At 35.1% G+C, this 17,086-nt stretch overlaps 1 protein-coding gene across 1 annotated transcript; it reads left to right on the top strand.

Annotated features, from left to right (window-relative positions):
• Positions 1-1,445: 1,445 nt before the first annotated feature.
• Positions 1,446-2,090, top strand: LOC132270284 (uncharacterized). The gene is made up of 2 exons (XM_059771471.1): positions 1,446-1,737; positions 1,876-2,090. The coding sequence occupies exons 1-2, from the start codon at positions 1,446-1,448 to the stop codon at positions 2,088-2,090; spliced, it is 507 nt and encodes a 168-aa protein (XP_059627454.1).
• The last annotated feature ends 14,996 nt before the right edge of the window (positions 2,091-17,086 follow it).

Genomic DNA, 17,086 nt, shown 5'->3' with positions numbered 1-17,086 from the left:
AACAAGAATTATTTGTCCCATGTCGGATTCGAATGAAAAAGTGGTTGGGTATGTAACACTATCCAACAGTTTGAATTTTTGGGTAAATGAAAAAGCGCTCAGCCGTTACCGTTGGTATCAAAGCCAGACTCAGTCCTTGATCTGGTGACTCGAGCAACAACGAGGGTGATGCGAGTTTGGGTGGGACATTACTACGGATCATTTTCTTATGATATTTCTTGTAATTATGAAATTTACAAACAAAGTTCTTTATTTTTAGACCCATTTTACTACCAAAAAGATAAAAATAAATAAAAATTAAATTAGTAATACTTTTTTACTTTCTAAAAAATAGAATTTCTTTTTTTATTTTTCAATTTTTAGTTTTGTTTTCTTTTATCTCATTTTTTTATTTCATTTTTCATTTTCTTTCTCTTTATTTCTTTATTTTAAACCACAGGTATTTAACCGAACTTAGAAATAAAAATGGTGCTAATTGTAAAATGAATATATATATATATATAAAAAAAAAAAAGAAACATATGAAGCTGTTACTTGTCACTATTAAATTTAAACAGTATATATGAATCTAAAACATAAAAACTTATTTTTAAGCTACAGTTTTGACTTTTAGCAATTGGCAACGAATAGAAGGGATTAGCGGGCGTTTAATGACCATGTGTTATATAGATATACACTTGTGTGGGGTCCACAACTTTATTAAGTCATACATGTAATCATAATTTTAAGGCTTACAAAGAAAGATTGCTTTGGAGGCGTACAGAAGAAGCCATTCTTGAAGCTTATAAAAGGCATTGTGCATGTATAATTTAAAGGACAATCTGAAGTCTCATTTTCTCTCTGTCTTTCTTTCGTTCTCTCTCTATCGATCTCTCTGTGCAAGTTATAATACACAATATACTATACACACACACACACACACACACACACACACACACACACACATTTATTACACGTTATCAGCACGAGCTATCCATCTGAGTTTTGAAGAAGAAAGCTTTCTCTCCCTCTTTCTATCCCAACTATATATCTATTTTGTGATATTAGTTTTGATAGATTGTTGGGTTGGTTTGCTTTATCGGATAAAATAATATTACTGACTCCAAAGGGTAAGGAAGTGTTAATTATGGATTATTATTCATAAAATAAATTTGTTCACTTAAATGATATATGTTCTACCACCTTTATTATTTAATATTTTATGGCTGATTTTACCGCCTTTATTGTTTAATAATTTATTTATAATGACTGGATTGACCATTATTGTTGTTTAAATAATTTATATTATGTTATTATTTCATTTTAATTCCATTTTATTTATATGCTAAATTATATTTTTATATTGTTGTCATATCTAGTTATTCTGAAAATGTCAAATCTGACAAAGCTGGAATTCGTGGCCTTATTTATCATGGATTTTGGATGCTCAGATCCATTTGGATGCCATGGGCCTTGGAGACACAATTAAAGAAAATAATGATGCATCATTGCAAGATAAAACAAAGGCCATGATTTTTCTCCGGCGCCATATTAGTGAGGAACTGAAAAATGAATACCTCACTAAAAGAGATCCACTTTGTTTGTGGAACAATTTGAAAGACAGATATGATCATAAAAAAACAGTTATCCTCCCAAAGGCCAGGGCTGATTGGCTGCAACTGAGGTTGCAAGATTTTAAAACTGTGGCTGAATATAACTCTGCCCTATTCAAAATCAGCTCTACATTGAAATTATATGGTGATACTGTTACTGATGAACTTTTGCTAGAAAAAACATTCACCACATTTCAAGCCTCGAATGTACTCTTGCAACAATAATATCGAGAGCGTAGATTTACAAAATATTTAGAGTTGATATCATGTTTGCTTGTGGCAGAGCAAAAAAATGAACTGTTATTGAGAAACCACCAGTCCCGTCCAACTGGATCGACACCGATCCCAGAAACATATGTTGCCTCATCCCGTGGTCGTGGACGCGGACGTGGACGTGGTCGTGGTGGTAGAAATGAATATGGTCGTGGCAAAAATAACTACCACAATAATGAATATGGTCGTGGTAGAAATCATTCTTATTACCGTGAAGGATATTAATCCTCACATTCTCGCAATCAGAGATCCACACCATATCCTCAAAAGCGAGATTATAATGAAATGAGACAAGTAAAAGGGAAGGATGTGGCTCAACCTTCCAAGGCTCGTGATAATACTTGTTACCGATGTGGCATGACAGGGCATTGGCAAAGGCAAAGTATTTGTCGTACACCTAAACATCTGGCTGAACTTTACCAAGCCTCAATGAAAGAAAAAAGGAAACAAAAGGAAATGAATTTCCTTGATCATGATGAGCCAGATGACATCACAAATTTGGAAATGAATTTCATTGATCATAATGAGCCAGTTAACATCACAAATCTGGATATATCAGATTTTTTTGAGGGCCGTGATGAAAAGATAGACTTTCTGATTGGTGATGGAAATGTCCACACCAATTAATTATATATATTTTTTTATGTACTGTCTACTATGTTTTTGTTGTCCTTGAATTAAAGTTTTTATTTGAGTTGATCAATGTATTAGGGTAAAGTGCAAAAAACTCCTAAATTTTATTCTATCTTCTTAAAAAAAATCTTCTTAAACTATATTTTTACTCTTAACTCTTTGAACTATCAAATTTTTTGCAAAAATTACCCACCGATAAAGTTCCGTTTAATTTATCTAGCCAATTAGGCACGTGATGAACATATGCCAGCATTATATTTTTAAAATTGCAAAAATTACCCACCAATGAAGTTACGCTTGATTTCTCTGGCCAATTAGGCATGTGATGAACACATGCCAGAACTATATTTTTAAAATGATTAATTCCACATACACCCCCTGAACTATGCTAATATTCCACACACACCCCCTCTACGTTTCAAAATTTCACCTATTCCCCCTGTCAGTAATTGTGATACCCCCGGATTTCCAGATGCGGGTTGGCCAGACCCAAACCCGAATACCCGATAATATCAAAAATAAATCGATAATAATCGAACACAGAGTACAAAATAGATAAATAAGAATAAATTTTTTTTGAAAGAAAACTAAAATGATAATCCTTTAATTGAAACCTCAGAATAAAATTCTATTAAATAATAAATTATTCTGATACAATTAATCCTCCAATAATACAACTTGAGAATCCATACCGTGTGGACCCTTAGAAAATCTCAAAACAAAAATCAATACTAAACAACTGTCTACTACTAGATACTGAATCATAAAGGAAACTCCTATGTAGACAATCCGGAAAAATGAAATAGATAATCCCTACTCAGCACGAACAATCCCTAGTCCTGACAAATACCTGAAAAATAATGGTGGGTCAGGCACACAAACAAGTTCTAATCTACTACGGTCCAAGCAGAGATTCAATACACATATACATCCTAGTCAATCCAACAATCACTATAGGACGCTCACTAGATTATATGTCTGTCTCAACCTGAATAGAAGGCAATATGCAAATCGCACATAAAGTGGGCAGGAGTACCTAGACCTACCAGGGCACCCAGATGTTTACTATATCCAGTTATCCATCCTAGGCAATATACGTACCCTAACCATGATCCTGAGACTCAAGCTTATATCATGGCATCATATTTATATATATATATAATCCAGTAACCATCCTATCCAGTAAAAAGTAATCCTCTAAAATTAATCCTCTATAAGTAATCCTCTATAAACCATTCAACTTATTTAGCTGACCTGACTTGAATATAGGTAGGACTTAACATTCTTTTGGTTAATCTATCCATTTACAAAAATAGGTAGGACTTAACTGATAAGTTAATCCGTCCCTAGAATGCCACCATCCCATACCGGTGCATTACATCCATACAATCCAATTATTGATGAAAGAAATAAAACAATACATCAATAAACCGGGAATAAGCATAATAATAATTAGATATAAAGAATCATATTATGCAATCAACACAAGATTAAAATTATATAACATCCATATTAATTGTGAAGTTATTTTTAAGCAATTAAATCATCCATTCCATCCAATAATTGATGAAGAAATAAAACAACACATCAATTAATTCAGAGATAAGTATAATTAAAATCAGATAATTAACTGAGCATATTAGACTGCTAACACATGATTAAAATCATGCAACATCCATTTAAATTGCTAGAATAATTTTCAGTAATTAAAACATCCACCAACAACATGCAAATTTAATTAAAATTTTATATTGTTCAAATCCTTAGCACATTAATATAGATTATACATTGTGGGTTTTTAGCATGTACTTCGTAGTCATTTAAAACCCTTATTACAGTCTAAGCAACCATAGAAAATCCCAAAAATCCAAAACAGAACCATAAATACACTTTCTGCAGTGTTCCAGCAAGAGAGCATGCTCTATCCAAAAGGAGCCACCTCCACTTTTCCATTTGAATGGAGTCGTCTCCATTCGAATGGAGCCGCTTCCATTCCTTCTACTCTCCTTCTTCTTCATCTCCGGTGTCCTCTGATCATTCCGACCATCTTCCTTAAGGTTCCTAACATTTTGTTTTAAGTTCCAGATGATCCCAATTGATTTTATAAAGTTCTTATGCATCTTTTACACTAATTAAAACAAGATTCAAGCAAGGAATTTCAAAATCAAGCAAGTATGAATATAAACACATAAATTATGTTTTTATTCCGATTAAACATGCATACATGGTTAATTTATTATCTGATTAATCCTGGAATTAACCTAGGCATGTATAGAACACGAAATCTAAGAAAAAGAGTAGAAGAAGAACTTGCCTCTAGGTTTCGGATTGAAACATTAACCTCTTCTTCCTAGCTTTTCTGACGATGTTTGGCCGCCATCGACGCCTCTTACTGCTCTGGTTCTAACCCCCGAACAACCCTCAATCTTCCTCCTTGTTCTGGCCTTAAGTCTTTGGCCAAAACCCTAATTTTTTCTCTATTAAAAACTCTCTGTTTTCTCTCAAACCTTATCTTCCTCCAATAGTACGTGAATAGGGTTCTAAACCCTTGGCAGACATAAGGTATATACATATACATATATGTTATACACTAAAACCCTAATTCTAATTATACCCCAATATTAATACAATAAATGGAAAAAGAAAAATAAAATATAAATATAAATATACATACATATACTAAGTCTGATAAAACGTGACTATATATACATATATAATATATTATTATAACTATATATATATATATATATATCACTAATTATTATAATTTTACTATTAGTAATAAATAAATACTAATAATAATAATTAAACTATCCTTATATATATATACCCATATATATATATACACATACACAACCATCCATGGGTAATTATCCATACCCATCTAATCTCCTATCCAAGTAGTTCATGTGACCCATTGGGTAATCCATTACTACTATCCAAATTCAAATCATTTTTAAAATAAAATTAATATTAAATAAATCAATTAATCATTTAAAAGTAACAAATAATTTACAAGAAATTTCACACAATTAAACAAACAATTCCCACACTATCAATCAATTAAAACACACAATTAAATCACATATTTCAAATAAACAATTAATCAAATAAACTCATAGCCACATAATCAATTAAAAATGCACTTGAAATAAATAATTAAATTTCAATTATATCCTTTTGAAAATTAGAGATATTACAGTAATCACCGTCTAATTTACTAATGGAAAAGTGTAATTTTACTATTTTACCCTTTAATTATATATAAAAATTTATAACTAAAAAGAAAAGACTTTAACACCCTCTTAACACCATTAAATTTCTCTCTCTACTCTCACACACATATTTATACACACACACACACACACTATATATATATATATATATTTTTATTTTATTTTATTTTTTTTCTTTCTTTCTTTCTCATTATTGCCAGCGACTAAGAAACTATGCCACCGATGGAATGCACAACAACCACTGGAAAATATGGTTCTTATCACAGCCGAGCCGTTCTCCTTACTTCCTTCCATTCAATTGCAAGGACACATCGCCGTTCAACCTTCAGTCCTTACTCCATTGCGAGCTTCGCCGGATTGAACTAAACTTCACCAGAGTTAGGATTGCCAGACTGAACTTGGTGAAGCGATCTCTAGCGAGTTAAAAAACCGATTTTGCCATTTCTCCACCTCGACCTACCACCAACACTGCTGACACTAACCACCATCCACAATCACCCTTTGCAAACAACACCACTAGCAGACCCAAGATCCAATTGTGAAAAAAAAATAGTGTAGTTGCAGGGTCTGTTTGGGAGAGCGGAATGAAGATTGATGAAGTCGAAGGAGGTATCTAAGTATTCAACCCAAAATTTGAATCATGTGAAGAGGTTTTATCGGCAATAAGAAGATCAGACCCGATGGCGGCACGTGACTGTCGTCACCCTTCAACAATTTAAGTCATAACCTTGCCGGAAAATTCCATCTCCGTCGAACTCAAGGTTCATAAATGATCAACTCACTGCTGACAATTCCTCCCCCGGAACTCACTTGATCTCGCCGGAAACCTGACTCCATTCATTGTGATTTTTCTTTTTTGTTTCCAAATCAAATCAGGGGAAAAAAAAAATTAGGATGAAAATCTAGCGATAAACGCATCCTAACATTGAACGGATGTGTTGGTCTTTGCTTTTGTTTTGATAAAACAATTCAATAGAACAAAATTAATCATTTGTACGTGTTTTCTTCTTTTTATCTATAACCATCTTGAACCGACGACGAATATTAGAGGGTTAATGGCGAGATTATTAGAAACATAGAGAGATTTCCAAAAACAAAATTCCAACTACAGAGATTTCCAAAAACAATATTCCAACTAGAGAGATTTCTAGTTGAGAGAAGGAGGGTTCTACAACGAGAAGGGGATTTCAGTTCAGAAAGATACAGAGAAGATTTTCAGCAAAGAAGGGGATTTTAGATCACACGGTAGATTCGACGGCGTTTGGATCGAACTAAGGATTCCTCCTTTTTTAGTCTGGCGAGCAACGACTTGTTTGGTCACCATCTTTTGGTGCCTGGATTAATATTGTGGGCTCAATTCTGGCGACTTACAAAGTTGAAGCAATCGATGAATGGTGCTCTAGGTTCGATGATATGAGGACACCGTGGATTAAACTTTTTGAGTTTATAAGTTAAGGGTAATTTTATAAATTTGCATTGATAAATGAGGTTAAAAATGTCATTTTAAGTATTGAATGGGCAGAATTGATCTTGTACAGATTTGTTCATGCTGACACCGTCACTTGTTTAATGGCAGGGATAATTTCCTATATAAATCAAAACCTCAAGAGAGGTAAATAAAATTATAAAACGTAGAGGGAGTATGTATGAAATATTAGCATAGCTCATAGTTTAGGGGCTGGTGGAATTAACCCTTTTAAAAGTGCAAAAATTATTCAGGGGTAAAGTTGCCACGATATCTCCTGCCAATTAGGCACGTGATGAACCCATGTCAGCACTGTATCCCAAACTAAAACCTTAAAATTCGAGACTGACTTCGCCGTTCTGGTTCTCTATAAGCCACACAACCGCCACAAACCAAACCCTAAGACAAAAACCTCTTACGGGATGTGATGGGAATCGTGGGCGGGGAAGGTACGAGCGAGACAGTGAAGAATGAGTCAGGGAAGATGATACAGAGTCCTTGAAGATGTCATCGTCAGTGCGGCGAGGGATGGATTTGAGAACAAGGTGGTCGTGGTCCTCATCGCCGCTGGTGCTAGAGGTGGTCGACGTCCTCATTGCCACTTCGCCGCTGATGCTAGAGGAAGTCGTCGTCCTCGTTAATGTAATTTTGTAAAAAAAAACCCTAACCCACTTTCGTTTCGCCCTCCTCTCTCTCTGCGCGATGCCGCCAGTCCACCCGCCTTTTCTCTCAATTTCACCACCGCCGCGTCCTCAATCACATTCTCTCTCACCGTCCCGACCTCATCACCGCTATGAACTTGCTGTCGCCTCTACCGCCACCTCTGTGAACTTACAGACAGCGCGTCTTCATCTCCGATGCTGTGCTCATTGTCGCTTGTTCCAGACGCTTCTTCCATCTGTTGGGTGGGGATTGTTGCAGCACGGCGGCTGTGAGACGGTGACTGCGGGAAAGCCGTCGGCGTTAGCAAAGGGGAGGTGCCGATGTGGAGCTGCAAGATATCCTAATGAGTCTTCGGAGTGATTTCTGTACTTGGCAAGTACAACAGAGGAATAGGTTGGTTTTCCATAGACTAACCCTATATTCTTATTCTTAGCTGAATTTACTATTATGTATTAATATTCCTGAAGTTATATATGCATACTTTATATATTCATATAAAGATTAAGATTATTGCAGCCTAACTTGTTTTGATTGTTCATATTCACAATATATATAGTTTTTTTCATGGGAATTGGATTTGGTAGTGGCTCAATTAGATTTTAATATTGAAAATTAATTTTATTAGAATAGTTTTGTCAAATATTTTAGTAGCATTTCTGTAATCTTCAGTGTATGATGAAAGAGGTATTGCACACCAATATCGCACCAATCTTGTATAAGAGCTCACAATCCCTGCCAAAGAACTTACTGGATATGACAATGGAGGATTCAGATTGGGCATCGCTATATGATTTTGGACAATTTGGTTTTGCTTTTTGAATATGTTTGATTTGGTGCGGCTTGCAAATCGTGGCAGTCTGTGGCAATGGATAACAAAGCCTTCGAAAGATAATAGTAGGAGTAGTCTATGCAGCTTCACTCATAGTAAGCTATATGATTTTTAGTTATAGGTACCTTACAAAAAGCGGGTTTTTGGTTCCTCACATGGTTGACAGTTTACGGTGGAAGAATCCTTGGGCGTAACTCTAATGAATCCGTTCTCTGGCGCTACCATTGAGCTTCTTCCAATTATGGACCTCTCAGAAATCATCAGAATGGCAACGATGGTGTTGAGGCTGAGTTTGAAGTTGTAAAGGCTATATTGTCAGACTTTGCTTCGTCTCCTAATGACTATATTGTTACCGCCATTTATGGTGATTGTTGTAACCTGGCATTTATTCGGGCAGGAGATGAAGCTTGGACTTGCAAAGATAAAGAGAGATTTAAGCCCATCTTTGATGTCATATATTATAAATGCCGGATTTTTGCAGTTGATATTAGGAATAGAATCCTAATGATTGATGCTAATAGAAGGGCTGGGGAGAGTAAGGCTCCGCAAGTGGAGGTGATTGCAACGCAGACTATTTCGTATTCTGAACAGAAGTATCTTGTTGAATCATCTACTGGTAAATCCTTCTTGTACAAAGGTTTTTAAAACTTGGAGACGATTCATAGCATGCAACTTTAGGGTTTAAGAATTTCAAGTTGCTCTTAGAGCAATTTGAGGAGGGTTCGCATATGCTGGTTGGAAGTGAAGAATTGGGGTGGAGAAACCCTGTTTTTGGGAGATAACCATTCTATTTGTGTTTCAGCTTCCAAATGGCCCGGATGCCAACTGAATTCCATATACTATATTGATGATCCTATTGACGTTTTATTCTATCCCCCATCTGGGCGTCGCGGCATGGGTATCTTCAACGTAGTGAATGGAAGCTTTGGGATGCATTACATCCTTGATTGTTCACATAACCATATGCCGCCCTCAATTTGGATTGTCCCAACTGTGTTGGGAAATTTAGTGTAGACTTAATTTGTCTCACATGTCTTTTGGTCAATCTAATTTGTTTAATCTTTTTTGCTTATCATTTTAATGTGGTGGAAAAAATCTATTTTTATCTCTTGCTGTAGCAAATGTGAGATAAATTTTGTAAGACGTATAATTAAATATTATTGTGCGTTTCTCTCAATATTTAGGGTATTATAAATATTTCTGAGCTGCAATTCATTTTTTCTTATAAGAAAGTTACTGTCTTTTTCTTTTTAAGAAATTTATTGTCTTTTTCCTTAGAAGAAAGTTACAGTCTTTTTTCTCTAGTAGCATCATGAATCAAATTCCTTAAAATGAGGGTTGGAAATAACATGGAATCATAATTCTTGATGGTTAAAGTGTCCTTGTAATGCAATCTAGGTCTCATCTATTGTGCTGTCTATAGTCCTTCGGCCAAGAATTAAGACCACATTTTTTGTATTTGATTTGCTGGGTTGCGCCAAGTAGCGTTGCTTGATTGCTAGTTACATGGTATGGCAATTTCTTGAGGTTGCCAGTTTATAATTAAGTTTGGTCAAATGTGGGTTCCTTATCATGATGCAATGTGGATTCCTTTTCATTTACTAAAGAATTGATTGACATTTTATGAAGGAAGCCGATGTAGTTCTCTGATTTTTTGATTCCCTGGCATGTCTTGAATTTACTCTTGAGGGCTTGATCATAATAATAAATCTGAGTTTGGTTGAAAGTAAATCTATTGGTGATCAATGTTTAGCATTTTATTGAGCGCTCGATTAATGAGTAATCGTGTTCACTTGTGATGCCAAAACTGATTCCCCTGGATATGTTTTTATATGTATGGCTGTTACAGTAGTTCCTTAAGACATTTGAAGATTGCTTATATATTCTTTATTAAAATGCTTTGCCAAATTTATATATAATATCTGTTACCGATGCATTGGGTTGCTGGTTTAGATGATTAGATTTAATTTCAGTGCTGACCAAAACCGAACAACTTGACTTTCCACCTTCCTAACACGTGCAGTGATTTTTGAGGCTGTAACTCTGGTAATCATAATTTTTTTTTTTCTTACACATGTTTTCTCTTTCTTTAAATTAGTCCCTCATCCCTCGTATGTCCTGGATCTGCTAGTAACTCTTTTCCAGAAACTTTTTTGTGCATGAAAGATGGTTGCTAGATTGAGTGATTCCTGCACTGAGAATTTTCATCCTGGATAATTGCTTTAACACAAGAGATTTACTATAAGCCTGATTTGTTCAATGAATTCTGATTTTTGCTTTCATTTATTGTTCTCTTTGCAGGCAAGAATCGTAGCACTAAATTCATCATATATTCTCACTGCAAGTTAATGAGGAAATGATGGCAAATGTTTATAGGAGTTTGAACGGAACTTCTGGCTCGAGAGATCCCTTAATCGGCTAACTCACTATTGACTAACTCACTTAGGAAAGCTGGAAGTACAGAGTGGGACTAATCGGCAGCGGTCTAACTAAACCGCTGCAGAAGCCCCTTTATTCCTGCCTTTTTCTCTAGCCGCTGCTGACCGACACTCAAACTATTTTATTAGTTTTCCCCCACTTGCCCCAAGTACTCTTCCGTGAAACTTATCTTTCCGGCACTACACCCCCCTCTCTCCCATCTCTCTCTCATTACACACAAAGCTATTCAAGCCCAAACAATCATCTATCTCTTAGAATGTTTATCTGACTCTGTCTTCCCTCATAAATTACTCTTATTTCTCTCTAGGAGCCATTCTCTCTCCTCTCACTTCATAGCAAGAATAGAATTTTCATTGAAATACATAGTCCTGTAACTGGAAAATCAATATCAACTCTTCATTTCTCTCTCTACATATAAACATATTATACATATATAAATATGTGTATTAGAGATCAATTATCAACATGTACCGAACTCTGTTTCTCTCTCTCTCTTTAAAATATATTTGCCATACCTGTGCTTTTAAGGGCTAAAATTAATCAATGCATGTAGTCGATTATGAAGCATAAGCAGCCATGGGAGCTTGGATTGGAATCTAAAGCAGCTGTTGAAGCTCAATTATGTTTGATTGGGGTTCAACTATTGAAGTTTTCATCAATGGATGTGTTCAATTTGCGCCGACTGATTTTCTGCAGGCATAAGGTAAGAAAATTTGAGTTCCTGGACATGATTTTCTATTTCTCTATCTGGTTGTTTTGAAATGAAATGAAATGAAAATTGTGCTTGATGATGTTAATGGTTTTTGTATGAACTCTTTGCATTTTAAGAGTTGAAAGAGAAAGATTGAGGAAAAAAAATGATTGATCTGGTTTTCCTTTATGTTTATTGTAATTTATACTGTCATACAGACATATTTCATTTAATGTATGTAGTATAAACAAGTGCAACATTTAGGAGTTATCAATCTAAGAAGAAAATTTATCTCATCATCCATGACTTTACGACACGTGTTTTGATGCTTTGGAATAATGCCAAGGACTTTCAGAAGTTATTCTGATGGTGAGGATAATAGACATTTTGTTAGGATGGAATCTTGTACATGGAGTTCACCTCCTTTTCACCTGGTAAATAGAATTTGATAAAAGTTAGAAGCATACACCAAGGAAGCTTAGTGCCCTGCAATCGACATGATCTGCTGATAAGTAATGCAGGGCATAACATAACCATTGGTTTGGCATGGTTTCTAAATCCTGTTTTGTTGCACATATTTGGCAGAATTTTCCAGTTTTGTATCTAATAGAAGAAAAATTAGAACATGTTGAGTAACCTCAAAAGGTATCCTGTGGACTAACGCAGTCTATATTCGGATTTGGTCTAGTAATGCCCTTCTTTTTTGTCTGTTTTAGTTACCAAGGTATGTTTATCTGCACTGGTCAAATGCCTCTGTATATGATTCTTATTGCAGACAATTCTGCACAATTATGCAGATCATAAACACATTGATGTGAAGTCAGTTTATAACAAAGTAATCTGATCAGCTGTGTTTCACAAAGTAGGTGTTCTCTCCTGATGTTGATTTTTGAAAGCATAGATTGTTAGTGATAAATCTTAAATGAAGTTGGTTAAATGATTCTTATTTTGGTGTAAACTTGATGCAACAATTATTGTATATTTGGGTGAATAAGTTTTGATCTTTGTTGGACTATAAGCTTGTCTCCATTTATTGGATTCTGCAATTGCATGTTGGCATGAGTGTTAGCGTTTAATTACCAATGGCAATAATCATTAGCAGTATGCTTAATACAGTTACCGAATCCACTAATTTGAGCTTTATGTGGTCATGTTAATTTCATAACTTTTTGGTAAATTAGATAAAAGAAGGAAAAAAATAAAGTACTTGTGACCATTTAAAATTTAACCATATAGGTTCCTCCTCCCCTGCAACTTAGCAGAGGCCTAAACTGAAATTTCAAATTGCAAACTATCCTTCAAAAATTTACAAACTCAAACAGTGAAGTGGTGATTTAGTACAACAACATTTCTTTGCATTTCAGTGAGTCCTTTTATCTGTTTAATGCTTAAAAAACAACTGAGTCCTTTCCTCACTATTCAAAAGGTGTTCTAGTATTTTGAGTTGAAAATAGAAAAGAAGAGTTGATCTTTTCCCTTACCTTTGTGTGTATTCTTATTCTACTTTTACCTACTTTGTTAGCTGAATTTACTATTATTTGGTCATGTATTCATATTCATATGATGTATAACCCTAATATATCTCCTTTATAAGCGATTGGTGTGATCTACTTGTGTGTGTATATATATATTCCGGAACTTTTATATACATACTATATATATATAATTCATATAATTCCTAATTAGTAAATATATATGTTCATATAAAGATTAAATAATATTGCAGCCTTGATGTAATATTTTTTGATTGTTCATATTCACAATATATACAGTTTTAATGGGATTTGGATTTGGTAGTGGCTCAATTAGATTTTAATATTGAAAATGAATTTTATTAGAATAGTTTTTTAGACTTTGTTAGTAGCAAATCTGTTATCTTCAGTGTATGATGAAAGAGATATTGCACCAATGACTAATTCATACTATATCCAGCAAGTTTTATGTTTTGTTTTTTTGTGAATCAATTAGATTTTAAACCCATTCGAATTGAGTATTGCAGATATAATGTATTGTAATTATATAGATTCTTTGATTGACATTGCAGTGCTATTAGCGAGATAAACATGATGAGTTCGATGGAGTCAGATTGGGCATCCCTGCCAAAGAACTTATCTGATATGATTCTGGACAAGTTGGTTTCGTTTCTGAATATGTTTGATTTGGTGCGGTTTGCAAACCATGGCAGTGTGTGGCAATGGACAACAAACTTAAATTCATTCAAAATAAGTTATTTTAGGCTAGTTCCATTCTTGATGGTGCCTTCGAAAGACAATATGGCAGTGTGTGGCAATGGACAACAAACTTAAATTCATTCAAAATAAGTTTTTTTTAGACTAGTTCCATTCTTGATGGTGCCTTCGAAAGACAATACCGACAAAAGACGTAGTCTATATAGCATCACTCATAATAAGCTATATGATTTTCATTTACGGGTGCCTTACAGATAGAGGCTTTCTGGTTCCTTACATGGTTGGCTGTTTACTGTGGAAGAATCCTTGGGCGTAACTCTAATGAATCCGTTTTCTGGCGCCACCATTGAGCTTCCTTCAATAATGAACTGCTTAGAATTTGAACCTCCTCAAGAAAATGGCGGTGATAGTGATGGTGAGATCTTATACGAGATTGATGCAGTTCCTCCTGAGGTTGAGCTTGAAGTTGCAAAGGCTACATTGTTAGTTGACCCTACTTCATATCCTAATGACTATATTGTTACCGCCATCTATGGTTGTCGTTCTAACCTGGCATTTATTCGGGCAGGAGATGAAGCTTGGACTTACATTAGATACAAAGAGATTTCAGGTTTTCAAGTTGCTCTTAGAGCAATTTGAGCAAGGTTGGCCTATGCAGGTTGAAGTGAACAACTTGGGTGGAGACACCCTATTTTGGGGAGATAACCATTCCATTTGTGTTTCAACTTCCAAATGGCCCGGATGTCAGGCAAATTCAATATTCTACACAGAAGATTATAATATCATTGAATACTATCCCGCATCTGGGTGCCGCGACATTGGTATCTTTAACATAGAGAATGGAAGCATTGGGACCCGTTGCATCCTTCACATAACCATATGCCACCCACAATTTGGATTGTGCCAACTGTTTTAGGAAAATGAGTACTAGACTTAATTCGTTTTTGGATTGTCTTTTGGTCAAATCTAATTTAATTTAGTTTTTTTTTTTTGCTTATTATTTTGTGGTAAAGTAATCTATTTTTATCTCTTGTTGTATCAAAATGTGAGATCAAGCTTGCAAGACCTTTAATTAAATATTATTGTGGTTGTTTCTCATTTCTTTATTTGTATTATAAATATTTCCTGAGCTAGAATATATATATATATATATATATATATATATTTTCTTTTCTTTAGACCACATTTTTCTTATATTTGATCTGCTGGGTTGCAGGCAAGTAGCCTTGCTTGCTAGTTACATGGTATGGCAATTTCTTGAGGTTGCCAGAGTGTAATTAAGTATAGTCAAATGTGGATTCCTTTTCATGTACTAAAGAATTGGATGACATTCATGAAGTAAGCCTATGTAGTTGTTTGAATTTTTTATTTTTTAAATTCCCTGACATGTCTTGATTTACTCTTGAGGGCTTGATCATAATAATGGATCTGAGTTTGGTTGAATGTAAATCTATTGCTGATGAATGAATAGCTTATTATTGAGCTACTCGGTTAACGAGTAGTCGTCTTCACTTATGATGCCAAAACTGATCAGCAACAGATAATTTGATTGATTCCCCTGTATAGGTTTTTATTTGTATATCTGTCACAGTAGTTCTTTAAAGCATGTGAAGATAAAAATGCTTTGCCAAATTTATATATATATTCTTTAGATTTGGGTTACTGGTTTAGATGATTAGATCTAATTTCAGTGCACAACTTGGTACTTCTGCTATCATTCTGTTAATGGTGAAAGCTGCCGAGGCCAAAACCGAACGACTTGTTTAACACATGTTTACTGGTTTCTTGTATGTCCCGGATCTGCTATGAACTCTTTTCCAAAAACTTTTTCGTGCATGTGTATGTGCGGTTTGCTAGATTGAGTGGTTCCTGCAAGTATGTATATTTTCTTTTGTCAGTACTATGAGCCCGACTTTATAATGAATTCTGAGTTTTGCTTTTATCTTGGCACTAAATCCATCATATATACTTACTGCAAGTTAATGAGGAAATGATGGTAGATGTATAGCAGTGGTATAAATAAACCGCTACAGGAGCCCCTTTATGCCAGCCTTTTTATCTTAATTGCTGCCTAAGAGATATTGTGACCGCTGCTGAAACTATTTTGTTAATTTCCCCCCAGTTACCCGAAGTACTCTTCCGTGAAACTTATCTTTCCTGCTCTACACCCGTCTCTCCTCTCTCTCGCACTACGCACAAAACTGTTCAAGCCCAAAGAAATTTATAGAACAATCATCTATCTCTGAGAATTACTCTATTGCTCTATCTTCTCTCATAGATTACTCTTGTTTCTCTCTTGCAGTCACCCTCTCTCTAGCTCTCTCTCTTCTCTCACTTCATCGCAAGAATACAGAATTTTCATTGAAATACGTAGTCCAATCCTTTAACTGGAAAATCAATGTCAACTCTTTCTTTCTCTCTCTACATATAAACATATTATACATATATAAATATGTGTATTAGAGCTAATTTATCAGTATGTACCGAACTCTTGCTTAAAAAAATATTTGCCATACCTATGTTGTTAGGACTAAAATTAATCATTGCATGTAGTCGATTATGAAGCATAAGCACCTATAGGAGGAGATTTCGTGGAGGTAAAAGTCTAGAGCGTTGTGGCTTAAGGAAGGTGACAATAACACGAAGTTTTTTCATAGACTGGCCAATGCTCATAGAAGGGGCAATCACATTGGGAGGATTCGGGTGGATGGGGAGGTGTTGTGTAAGGAGGAGGAGATTTGTAAAGGTTTTGCTGAGTACTTTTCGATGTTGTTCATTGAACCGTCTGGGTGGAGACCTTTTCTTGCGGGGCTTCATTTTGATTCTATTTCGAGTGAGGAGAGCTCTATTTTGGAGGAGCCATTTTCGGAAGAGGAAGTTTTGCCCGCTTTGAAGAGCTGTAATGGGGATAAAGCCCCAGGTCCTGATGGTTTTACAATGAGATTCCTTCTGGAGTGTTGGGAAGTGGTTCAAGAGGAGGTGATGGGTTCTTTCAATGCCTTTCATTCTCAGGGCTCTTTTGATAAGAGTTTGAATGCCACTTTTATTGCTCTCATTCCGAAAAAGGGAGGGGCGC

This window comes from Cornus florida, unplaced genomic scaffold, assembly GCF_030987335.1.
Source record: "Cornus florida cultivar Cherokee Brave unplaced genomic scaffold, ASM3098733v1 CherokeeBrave_3.0.0_Hap2_Chr08, whole genome shotgun sequence".
Lineage (NCBI taxonomy): Eukaryota > Viridiplantae > Streptophyta > Magnoliopsida > Cornales > Cornaceae > Cornus > Cornus florida.
This window is presented reverse-complemented; position numbering and strand designations above follow the sequence as displayed.